The sequence below is a fragment of the Stegodyphus dumicola genome, chromosome X1, assembly GCF_044657685.1.
Source record: "Stegodyphus dumicola isolate Sdum_Otavi_A_Nest chromosome X1, ASM4465768v1".
Taxonomy (NCBI): domain Eukaryota; kingdom Metazoa; phylum Arthropoda; class Arachnida; order Araneae; family Eresidae; genus Stegodyphus; species Stegodyphus dumicola.
This window is the reverse complement of record NC_140780.1, coordinates 37,768,092-37,781,028: the sequence shown is the minus strand read 5'-3', so window position 1 is coordinate 37,781,028 and position 12,937 is coordinate 37,768,092. Positions and strand designations below refer to the sequence as shown.

The 12,937-nt window shown below is 32.5% G+C and overlaps 1 protein-coding gene across 6 annotated transcripts in view; it reads right to left on the bottom strand.

Moving 5' to 3' along the window:
- Window positions 1–12,937, bottom strand: part of da (transcription factor daughterless) — a 178,611-nt gene that overhangs the window by 19,371 nt on the left and 146,303 nt on the right. For all 6 annotated transcript variants that reach the window (XM_035353356.2, XM_085807869.1, XM_085807870.1 and 3 more), the window contains one exon: window positions 2,579–2,662. In XM_035353356.2, coding sequence (XP_035209247.1) covers window positions 2,579–2,662 — 84 coding nt within the window. The remainder of the gene's footprint in view (window positions 1–2,578; window positions 2,663–12,937) is intronic.

The following is a 12,937-nucleotide window of genomic DNA, read 5'->3' as shown; positions in this document are numbered from 1 at the left end:
ACTATGACTGCTGTGTTACTATCCATATTAAAATAATTTTGTATATTAATTAATATAATAACATAAATGAAAATATATTTTCTAATCAAAAATCCAACTCTTGAACCTTGAATTGCAGAACTTTCATCACTATGGACGAGATATCTCATCTCCAAAGGATATATGCTGAGCGCTACTGATGAGATAAAGCAGCCTCTACACAAGGTTTCTCTATATTACTGCAGCATGTCGACCATCTTATTTAAAAGCTTTTCAGCAAATCCACATCCACATTATATTGTTTTCACAAAATTTACAGACAGTAGGATAAACAGGATCCACTGCCACAGTGAATCCATTAAACTGAACTGTGAAATGACATGAGGAAAAAAATCATGCATTATTGTTTGAAAGGTAAAGATTTAACTCTTTTTAGTATAGAATGTTTGATTTTGCAAATTCTCAGGTAACAAATTGCAATGAAGACTTTCTTTCTCATAGCAACATACTATTATTAAAAAAATGTAAATAAAACATTAGGTTCTGTGTGAAACAAGTATATAATAGTTTCATATTAAAGAACGTTTACTAAGCTTTTTCAAATATAAAAACTATTTAATTAAGAAAATCACCATCTATTGTTTATCAGTACTCACAAAAAGTACCAATGCAGAAGTCGTCTTCTACTTCTTTTTTTAAAAAAAAAATTTAGAAAATGTATTACAGGACTCAACACCAAGTTAATATTAGGAAAATTTTCAATGTTCAATTTTCCAAGACACTGACTATTGGGAATCTACTAGGATTCAAATGATTGGGAATCGTGATCTTATGTAACAATAATAACATCGTGATCTTATGCCACTGCCAGAGCTAGATTAATTTATAAAGATATGCACCTACTTAAGAAATCTATAATATAATATTTATTAATTATTTACTAATTATCTGAGTTACTACTATTATAAACAAGACTTATTTTTGAATGTTACTGCCATTTTTCGGCGATGAAAATTTGATGGAATTTCACAATTTACCAGGTAACTGCCTCATAATTTGGATTTTTCCCCCTCTGATAAAACTGCTCCTTATCTATGACTTAGCCCTTTAACTGCCATGAAAAGCGCACTAGATTTACTCCACAATGCCACCGTTGTTTTTACATAGGGGTGCATAGTTATGCGATATATTAGGGGGGAAATAAATGAAAGTCTTGCTGTCTAAAAACTGTTTACTTTCACTAAATAAAGAATTAAAGAAAAAATGAAAATACAAAATTTAATGTTTAGAGTTAAAGTATAATAAAAATGATGTTTACATAATAAAAAAAATTTTAAAAAAATGGAGTTTCAATCAATTTATTTTTAGACAAGTAAAGTGTAATATCAGGCTATAATGTTATACCTTGTAAAATCAGTATACCTAAGAAAAAAATATATTTCTTCTGAATTGGTTGGATGCCGTAAGCAAGTTTTTCATATCAAGTCGTCAGAGAATAGTCGCAATCCTTTTTATAAGATATCATATTCTGAGGTGTCCAATCCTGAAGATGACGGAAAGTAATCATCTATTTCACTGTCAGACACTCATAAAAAAAGCACCTACTATAAACAGTAAATGAAAACGGAAGACACAGAATAAAAAAAATACATATTACTCAAACAGAAATACGAGCAACAACCACGCAGTCATTACTTTCACAATTTCAGAAACACCCAACTCTTCTCTGAAATAGCATCCTCCTTCACATACTCTATCAACGTCATTAAGGTGTTGTATTCTAAAGCGTTGCCAATAACTTTACTGGTAGTAGTATAAAGCAAATGATAGTATTAAGGACTGGCATATATATACACCTGGGGCAGTTAACGCATCGGCTGAGGAAGGCATATAAATATGTATATATGGCCACAGCAGTTAAGAGTTAATATATATCTAAAAATATCAACATTCATTTATATATACATATATATACCGTATTTGACGGCATATAAGACGCACCCTTATTTAGACGGCCACACACAAGGAAAAAAGTTTCAATAGCGTGGTTTCTTTTAGTTCTCACGTTTCGTAAAAGCCAAATAAACAATTATTGAATGCAATTACCTTCACGTTTAAGATGCAGGTAACTTTTTTGAGACCAAATTTAGGAAAAAAAAGTGCGTCTTATATGCCGTCAAATATGGTACATCACTATAGGTATCTGATTATATAATCTACTCATCACAACTGCTGTAATTAAAATAAATACAAAACATTTTTATACACTAAATTAATGGATATATATATATATAAAGCAACACAGCAGTCACTAAAATGGAACAAAATTCATAACTAATCATTTTTATACTAAAAATAATTATTAGATCAAAGCAATCACACTATTTCTAGAAATATGCAGTCAATACATGTAACATTTTTTAATCCTTTGGAATTATATATTTCTTCTTCAGAAATCAATTTAAAGCTGAAAACACTAAATTGGCTGACTGCAAAGCACCGAATTTTAATAATGTCATGAAACACAAGCATGTTATGGATTTTGATGGATTAATTAGCAAATCAAGGTATATTTTTAAACAAATGATTTATTACTCACCTTTCTCTAGCATTATTTGCTTGCCTTCTTTCTTTATCCTTCTCTGCTTTTATTTCAGGTACTTCATCTTCATCACCAGAACTACTTTATAAAACAAAAATGAAAGACATTAGGTTTGAGAAAAATTATACAATTTTCAGATGCAGTTTTATTAAACTTCTACAAATGAGAAAAACTATGCAGACTGATCATTTTTCGGAAGATCTGAAAGTGCTACTTGAAGTAAATAACCCCTTTTCAGACATCCATGCAAAATTAACTAGTTATTCAGATACTTAATAGCAATATTTTACATGAAATTATCTTTTAAATAAGAGGCATGCACACTATAAGCCATGTCTCAATGATACTAAGTTATTATCTAATGTATTTTTGGTAGCTGTGCAAAAGGACCTCATGATTCAAAGCCTAGATTTTGTTAGAGATTTACTCTGCAGTATTTATTTCAAGGTCATTTCTCCCTTCTGGCTTGCCTTGTAATGATACTGCTGCAGAAATGTAATCGAGTTTTTCAGTTTTCTAAAATCGCATAACCCCATCTGTGCAATGATGATGACATGATTCTAAAGGAAAGTCACAACTTTGAAGTGCACATTTTAAACAGACTGTAGCGATGCAAGCGTGCATCATGTCTATCAGATAGTAGCACTTAAAGGAAAAATCCTATATTACACTGTTAGAATGTTTCAGCATATTTCTGGTTGTATATGAAGAAATATACATTTTATCTGAAATAAGTTCAAAAGTCTTAGACACATAATTAAACTTAACCTCTTAGCAGTAACTGAATGTTAAGGACTCAGGGTCATGAGAGGCATCAGTGACGCTGATAAACTGTTGCCAATAATGACGAGACAACTACAGCAAGTTGCTTAGCAAGAGGTAATATGGTGTTGATATGACATGTCGCTATCACAGTATCAGTACTTTGAGGAAAACTTTCCATTCAGTTTTCTTCAACATCTGCAGGTATTTTCAACTATCTCTCCAGAATTATTATATAGCAAACATGTCTACAACACTGCTGAACGGTTCTGAACCAACACTAATTATGCATTGAAATAATTAAATGCATTTAAATCAGCACAAATACTCACACTTCATCAAACCACTGGGTTATAGCTCATGGTTAATGAATGGATGGATGAATTGTTGAAAATGATCAGGCCAGTTCCAAATTTTTGCTACAGGGTGACTATCACAGAATTGTCTGATACTGCACCACAAATTTTGGAACTCAGATTTCAATGCACAAAATCAGTAGTCCAAGTAGTTCAAACCAAGAAAACCACTTCATTCCTCCCCCTCAAACTTCACAGTGAGAACGAGGTTACTCTATCAAATAATGCTAACTTTCCTTTCATCCCATCCACATATATCGATCAGAATATTAAAGCATGTAATATGATTCTTCCATTGCTCTACAGCGCTCAAATTGGTGTATTTTGTATCAATGTAGTTAGTAATGAACATTCACTTTAAGTGATCACTGGCTGCACTACAATGTCAAAAGCCTCCACAACCAAATGCCTTTGGATGAGTATCATGAGTAGGTAAAACTTCCAGATGCCAGTCAGTAGTCTGTGGTTATTAATTCTAATGAAGTTTGCCACTTTGATTTCACCATATGCTGGAGACATCGATCTCAATATGCCATTTTTTGCCTTCTCTGGTCAGGAGGCTTTAACTCTCTGGCTGATCATCCTGCGATTTCCACGGGCAACTCAAATGCAGCAAAATTTGCTCATTCCGCGGGCATATGTTTTTTTCCCTTTATTGAGGAGCGCATCCCGCTTTTTTCCCCGTCTAACCATTGAAAATAATTATATATAGTATTAGGAGCTTAGTTTATGTTTTGGCCAAGAGATATCGTTAGTTGTCCACTAAATTGGGGCATTTGAAGGCACGTGATATTACCGCTCAAATTTCACTTTTTTTCTTACAGAAATGGCTGCTAGAAAACGTTCAGCGATTATCTTGATTATTTAATTAAATTATTGAATTATTAATTAGATTTATTGATTAGATTAATAAATAGATTTATTGAATCTGGTGCAAAGACTGTGAAGTTGGACTTTGCCTGTTTTGAACTCTATGATACTAAACTGCATTTCTAAGGTGTTTTTCCCTCAGCGCTTTATATTTTCTTTAATTTTATACATTTTACTTTTTTATATCATGCAATAAATAGAAATTAAGTGTAATTTGACTGAAATTTATTTAAAAAGAGATTTTTTTTTTGGTGATAACATCTGAAATTGGTTTTTCTGGCAACTTCTTTTCTCATGATAAAAATCTATATAAAAAATATTTTCTAGAGATGAAAATGTGCATTTTTCAATTCTCCAATATACAGGGTGTTTATAAAGTCCTGGACCCATTTTGATGTTTAATAACTCATAAAATAATGAAGATATAAACAACTTATGGCATTTGATGGAATAACTTACATATTTTGATTTTCAGGTTTGAATATCTTTACTTTTGTAAATATCGTCTGCGCGTGTGGTTAATTTCAGATAATTTCATTTTCCAGTCTAAACATCTGTACTTTTCTAAATATCGTCTGCTTATTAATTGCATTTTTCTTTCTTTTGTTTTTGCAACTATTGCAATGTTATGTTTACTTTTGATGTGTTTGTTCTAGTACTTTTGAAAGGCTCACCAGCGGCCGAGCGGTAAAGTCGCTGAACACTGGTAGTTCGGTCCGTGGTTCGAATCCCACGAACGAGTTGGCTGCATGGGCGTTTTTGTGGTTTTCCCCATGTGTAATGTGTATATGAGCCAGTTTCCCCCAGAAAGTCCTCCACGAATGCATCCCTCCCCTTAGGCAGATAGCCCTTGAGGCTTTGCCATAATCACACAGACACACTAGTACTTTTGTATGTGATGTTTTATTCGACCAGATATTAAGGAGAATGCATACACCATAAGAGAAAGCACAGATTTTATGGTGGTTCAAAGAAACGAAATCCAAAATGCAAACACAGAGAAATTGCAGAAAAATTTATTACAAAGATCCTCCATCCAAAAGCAGCATCTTGCGGTGGAAAAAGAATTTTCTAGAAACTGGAAGTATCGCAGATAAGAAATGTTTCGCACGTCCCTGCACATGTGATTTTGATGTTGAGCATGTCAGAGAGACATTTTTACACAATCCTAGAAGATCTGTGAGATCAGCTGCAAGAGATTTGGATATGCCAATTTCGACGGTGTACAAGGTTATTAAGAAAAAATTAAGTCTGCATGCATACAAAGTTCAAATTTTTCAAGTTTTGGAACCAGACGATAGGCCTAGGAGGATGGCCTTTGCAACAGATATGCTAAGAAGGATAGAAGATGATGCTGAATTTCTTAAGCGCATAATGTTCTCCGACGAAGCATCCTTTCATCTTTCTGGCATTGTTAATCGCCATAATGTACGCATATGGGTATCTGAAAACCCCCATGAATACCGTGAGGCGCAAAGGGATTCCCGAAAGGTTAAGGTGTGGTGTGGACTAATGTACGACCGAGTCACTGGGCCTTTCTTGTTTACAGAAAAGACGGTCTCATCAGTCGTATACTTAGACATGTTGGAAAACTTCGTATTTCCACAACTAGAAGAGCTTTAGCCACATGTCTTTTTGCAACATGATGGTGCACCACCTCATTGGGGTACCAACGTTCATAGTTCATTTTATAGGAAGATGGATTGGGCGAGGAGGTCGAATTTCTTGGCCATCCAGATCACCTGATATAATGCCATTGGACTTTTTCCTTAGGGAATTTGTAAAGGACAATGTTTACAGGAGGATCGTGTCGAACATTGATGACCTAAAAGCCAGAATTACAACCGCAATAGCCTCTGTGGATGCCGACATGCTTGCCGGTACCTGGCGTGAAATTGAATATCGACTTGATATATGACACGGATATTCACTTGACCATGCGACGAAGGGGGCACAAGTGGAAGTTCATTGACAAGGGTCAGGAAACTTTGCGAGTCTATCTAACCATTTATGTTATTAATTTTAATCTATCTTTATTATTTTATGAGTTATTAAACATCAAAATGGGTCTGGGACTTTATAAACACCCTGTATATAGATTTAAAATAAAATTTAAAAAAAAATTGAAGCGATTTGTGTCTACAAATTGCGCAGTCAGAGGGTTAATAACTCCCTCATATTTCCATTTCACCACTTATACTGTTTTGCACAGTATCTCGGAACTGACAAGAATCTCATGGATGGAATGACTCTACTACTGGGGATCACCAATCAAGCTTCTTTTAGCATCTTTCAGGTCTTGGCCCATAAGTCCATTTCGATAGTTATAGCTAGCATGTATTTCTGAGGAGCATTCGTGGTTTTTAACAAAGCTCATTACATGTATTAGAGATGTATGGATGATTTTCCTTTCTTTTCAGGGTATGACTAGTCATTACTGGCAGCACAAAACACCTAGGCTTCCAATCTGAAGTCCTAAGTTTTTAACACTGGTTGACTTCCTATAGACTGGGTATAAATAAGATCATTATATATAATTAGAAATGAAGTACACTAAAATGATAAAAAGATTCTCTTAAGTTGTCCATGGAACACTGCACAACCAACTGCCTACTGTTAAAATTGAATGATATTGTGATAAATAAGCCCCACAGCTCTTTTTTCATGTAAACGAAATTTTACAATATACTAACAGAAAAAACTGCAAATAAATGCACTTTTCAAATATACAATTAAATATGTAAAAATTTGCTTGGAAACTCAACTAACTGTAATACTCTGGAATAACAAACAAACAAAAAATTAAACATGCAACTAAAATGCAATGAACCAAATGCATTTTTACAAAGAAAAGGGTAAAATGTTACTACTAGGAAAATACATATTGAATTTCAAATGCATAACTTTTCTTATTAGTTTAAAAGGATATCATATCACAACTACTAATTTTGAAATATTAAGTGTCAGGGAGGGTTTAGCACTCATCAAAAAAATTCTGGGAAACAATGCTAAAAGAATTTTACTTTATAATGCATGACTTGAGTTATTGAATTATTACTATGAATCTGGTGATTAATGCGATTTTGAATAATATGATAAATTATGTTAATATTTAACTACATCTAAATTTTATGTGCATATATATTTTATATAAACAGAAGCTGTTTAATCACTGTAATAGAAATGAAAACTAAGCACGTGACAAACGAAATGCCATTTGAATTTGAAAAAAAAGTGATCCCCCCTTGTTTCATGAATAGCATTTTGTAATTTTTTATGCTTTTATACTTAAAAAATCTTGAGTATGGAAGGAAAGATTTTATTCATCAAAGTACTTTTAAGCACAATGAAAATAAAATTATTAATTAATGCACATACTATTGTGTGGATAAACTTAGTAATGTACTACATATTAATGAACAACAAATAGATAGAGATATTAACTAATTACACAAGAGTGAAATTTTTATAAAATGTCCTAAAAATGTCTAAAGTATAATTAAGAAACAGAAATTTACTGTCTCACAAAAGGCAAAAGACTGGGAAACAATTACAGTATCAACACATGGCTATAATGAAAGATAAAAATTAACATAATATTTCTTACAAAGACTTCTACTACAAATCACCATACTGTTTTTGGTAGTGCTCTGTTATCAGGACCGGATCCAGAACTGTATGTATATATGAAGGTATGTGTTCATGTATGCATGTGTATGTATATATATATATATATGTAAGCACAAACATGTGTGTGTACATACACACATATATGCACATACATACACACATGCATACATTCATATATTTCTGAATCTGGTCCCGATAACAGAATAGGACCCTGTTTTCTTGCAGCAACTGAAACCCAGTAATAAATCCTCCCCCCTCAGACACTAATTCGGAGCAAATAACTTCTGTGCATTTTGAGGGTAACATTATTTTATATGTCTACCCAACACAATTAGTAATATTTACCTTACATTAAAAAATGCAGATTATTCATTATTTTCATTATCTCATTTACTTGAGTTCCATTTTCCTTTATGTTTTCAATGTAACTGAAATAGTCTCCAAAATTATAAGGGGTGTTCAAATGAAAAGGTACCAAACTTTGCAACAACCAAACTGGTTGAAATTTGAATATGCCACTTTGGCATAACGTAGTGAGACATCCAAGGACGTGAATGCAATATCTGACATGGTTGTGCACATGTGGAAGCACTTGCACATGATGCCAGGGTGAAGCAGGCAGTTGTGTATTTGGTTCAATTGATGCGACAGTGCATGTGATGACATCTTGGCGTTCACAATGCAAAATCAATGACTGAGGAGCAGTGAGATGTTATCAGATCTCTGACTGTGGAAGGAGTTAAACCAGCAGATATCCATCACCGGATGGTGGCCATATACAGAGAGGAAGTGGCACTCCACTTTTTCACTGACTAGTCGGACACACAGCCTGCTCTGTAAATGGCCACCATCCGGCGACGAATATTGGTCAGTTTAACCCCTTCTACAGTCCGAAATCTGATAACATCTTGCTGCTCTTCACATGTCAAATTTTGCACTGTGAACACCAAAATGTCATCACATGCCTTCCTGCATCAATTAGATGGAACACACAACTGCCTCCTTCACTCCGGCGTCATGAGCCGGTGCTTGGGCATGTTCACAACCATGTCGGATACTGCAATTGTGTCCTTGGTTGTCTCACTACGTTATGCCAAAGCGACATATTCATTTTTCAACCAGTTTGGTTGTTACATTTCATACCTTTTCATTTAAACACCTCTTACACATACATAATGATATTTCATGAACTTATTTACTTTTCCATGGAATGAGCAATAAGAACTAATGATCCAATGATAGCTACATTATAAAAAATACAAAATTAAGCAAAAACTTGGTACTAGATTATAGAAAACGGTGACTTTAAATGTTCTGGGAAAACTACAGAGAAATTAATATCACTAACCTTAATTTCATAGATTTAGGTGAACATAAGAGTGATTTCAATAGTTTAAATCAGCAACTGAAACTTGTTTATGGATACTTTTGGCTGCACTGATATAATTCAAGAACCAATGTAGTTAAGGAAAATTTGTTTATTTCCTTTTTTTTTTTTTTTTTTTCCTATGACCATTGTCTTTAATGCAAAATTTTAACATTTCTTTTAAGTTGACTTAAAATATTCTAAATCGAACCAACAAGGAATGCTGCAAGTTTCCAAATAATTAAAATTTGGAAAAGGATCTTCAGTATCTCACTGTGAAAATACTTAATACAGTTTTTCACACAAAGTACTGCAGCCACTGCAGTTAAATCATCATGTAAGGAAAATATCTTTTTCTATTGTCAAAAAAGTGACAAGAATGGTAGCCCTTTGTCTATCCTTGTCAAGCGAGTCCTTTAAAAAAAAGTCTTAATGTTATTATCCTGGATCAAGGATCCTAAACTAAGGGCAAAAAATTTTTTTTTCTTCTTCTTAACATTTCAAAGGAAAGAGATGGCCTTTTTTTTTTTTTTTTTCCTGAAATATTCAATATAATGCCATTTGACAGTCTCAGAACTTTAGTTCATTTAACAGGATGGAGGAGCAATTTGAAAGAAAATTTGGATGCTGATGCATCTTGATAATATTGGTTGGTTTAAAGGTTAAAGATAGAATGACAAGTTTTATCAATAGGATACAAAATAACAGTAACCTTACACTAGCACAGAAGCCATGCAATTTTCTAAAAAGGAAAAAAATTTGACATGATGATTATACATGTATGTGAATGTGTCTGAATATGCACAATTTCCCCAACTTTCGATGATGAAATGGAATAATATCTCCGAGTAAACATAATAAATTAGTTATAGAATTTCGTGTAATTAACTGAGGAGCAAAACACTACATTAGATTGAAACTGAGTTCAATTAATGTATATTGTACAACTGCACCATGTATAGACTTCTAGATTACAATATTCTCTAACAGCAATTCTAGTTCTAAAAGAGTACCGTCATATTTCTCCACAGAAGAGTGGATATGAGAGCTATGTTCTGATAAGCCTTGATTAGACGTGAGAGTAAAATATTTCCTGTAAGAAAAAAGATCTTACATTCATTTGGTTTCTCTACGGGGGATTTTTGTTTATGATTTAAGCATGAGCGTCTTTAGAGAAGGGGGTTGAGCTGTCCTTTTTTTTATTATTATTATTTTAATGTCTTTGAAGTTCTAGAGGCCCATGATTTTCCAGGTGAATGGGAGCACTTTATTTTATGTTTAAACATCAAGCATTATGTACATGCTGTAGTCCTACGCAAAAATCATGGGAGCACTTTATTTTTTTTACATTTAAACATCAAACATTACGTACATGCTGTAGTCTTGCAGAAAAATGCTTTAAATATGTTCATAGTGGACCAGATAAATTTTGCATGCTTTGAGTTCAACTTATTTAGAACATTCTCAGTTAATAACAAATATCAGGAAAAAAATCAAAGGAATATGGAATCTTTTCTCTAAAAATAAACTAATTTTGAGGGGTATTTACAGCATAAAAGGGCAACAGGTTTCACAATTTTCAATATTATCCCAAAATAAATAAGAATTCCAACAAGATGTAAGATCTAAATCATGTCATACAGCAAAGAAAACAAAATGAATATAGGAATTCAGAAACATTAGTAATAAACAGTTTTATTAATTATACAAATAAATAAGAGTGTGGTGCTCATGGATGAAAGAAGGAAAAGAAAGGCACCAACCAGTTTCTAACCATTCTTTCTCTTGTTGCGGGGTACATCCCCAATCTTGATCAAAACATTCAGCAGTCATTCACCCTTAAAATGCATATATTTTGAAATGTTCTGAGGTAAACATTTTATAATTACATCCTAAATATAACTACAAATGTTTATTTTTTTCTTTTCCTACAACGCTTCAGAGTCTTAGTTGTGTGAAAGAATTGATTTTTAAACAGTATTTTATTCTGAACTGAACTAAGTGTCATTTTCCTGTGTTCAGAACACTTTTAATTTGAATGAAATGCTTTCATGAGATTTTGATAATTACATCAGAAAGAAATTTGCAGATTTGATTTTATTTGGCTACCGATTACAAAAATTTCAATCAAAGTTCACTGTTTTGTTAATATTAAAAAAACTTTTTCCCTTCCTATTCTAAAAATAAGTCCATTTTAAACGTTCTATGATACCTTTTAAATCATAGTCAATCTATAATTAATGCTCTGTTTTGTTTATTTCAAATTAGATCTTTTTTGTTTTAATAGTTAAATACAGTAAATATCGCAGTTGATTTCTGATTTTCACATACTTTACTTTCTATGATGATTTTGGGAGGGGAAATTTAATTTTTATCCTTTAAGGATAGCAATTAAATTACTATAAAAAATAAGTAAATCTTTTAATACTCATCAAAAATTTGTTCTGACCCTTCTATTTAACAATACACAGTCTAAAAATTGTACTTTACTACTTCCTTATATTTCGTATACTGCACTTTTCAACAGTCAAATGATATATTTAAAAATTAGATTTCTGCACAATACCGTTCACAGGAGTTTGTTGTAAATGAATAAATTCTTCATTTCCAAATACATTTATAAATAATTCAGTATTTACATATTTACTCCGAAGAAAATATGTTTTTTAAAAGGATGTGTATAAATATTCATATTATTTAATATATTTTTTTCGGTATGTACAAATCCTTATTTTCTGTGCATTCATATTTTTAGTAAAGTAATTTACAACAATTTAGCACACATCGAAAACTTTACATGCAAAATATGTAAAAATTGAACAAAAATTACATGCGTTAATACACACTCAGAAAGTAGGTTCTGTTCTATAAAACAATATATATATAACATGGGTCCCACCAGAGGACAAATGGCTAAGACCACTGAAGGCTAGGAGTTCTATCCTGGTTTGATCCCTGGTGAATGAGCTGGCTGCATGGTTGCTTTCCCCCATGAATAATGTAAATATGAGCCAATTTGTCTTAGAAAAGTGACAAATTGGCACCCTCTTGAAAGTGCTTCACAAAGGATTCTCCCCACAGACAAGATAGCAACACATGCTTTGCAATATTTAAAAAAACCTAACCTTATGTAACAAAAAGCAAATATTTCATCATGCGTAATTTTGTATTTACATTTAGACGCCAAGTTCTGAAATTTTGACTTGAAACATGTTTCCGTATATATTCATTATCAAATTCAAATTTTCTAGTAAATAAATTTTGGATGAGCACTTGCTAGATCTCTTTTAGCAATTTTATTCTAATTAATAGTTTTCTGAGAATATAATACATAACTATGCATTCCACATTCAACTATTCACCTGACTGCCA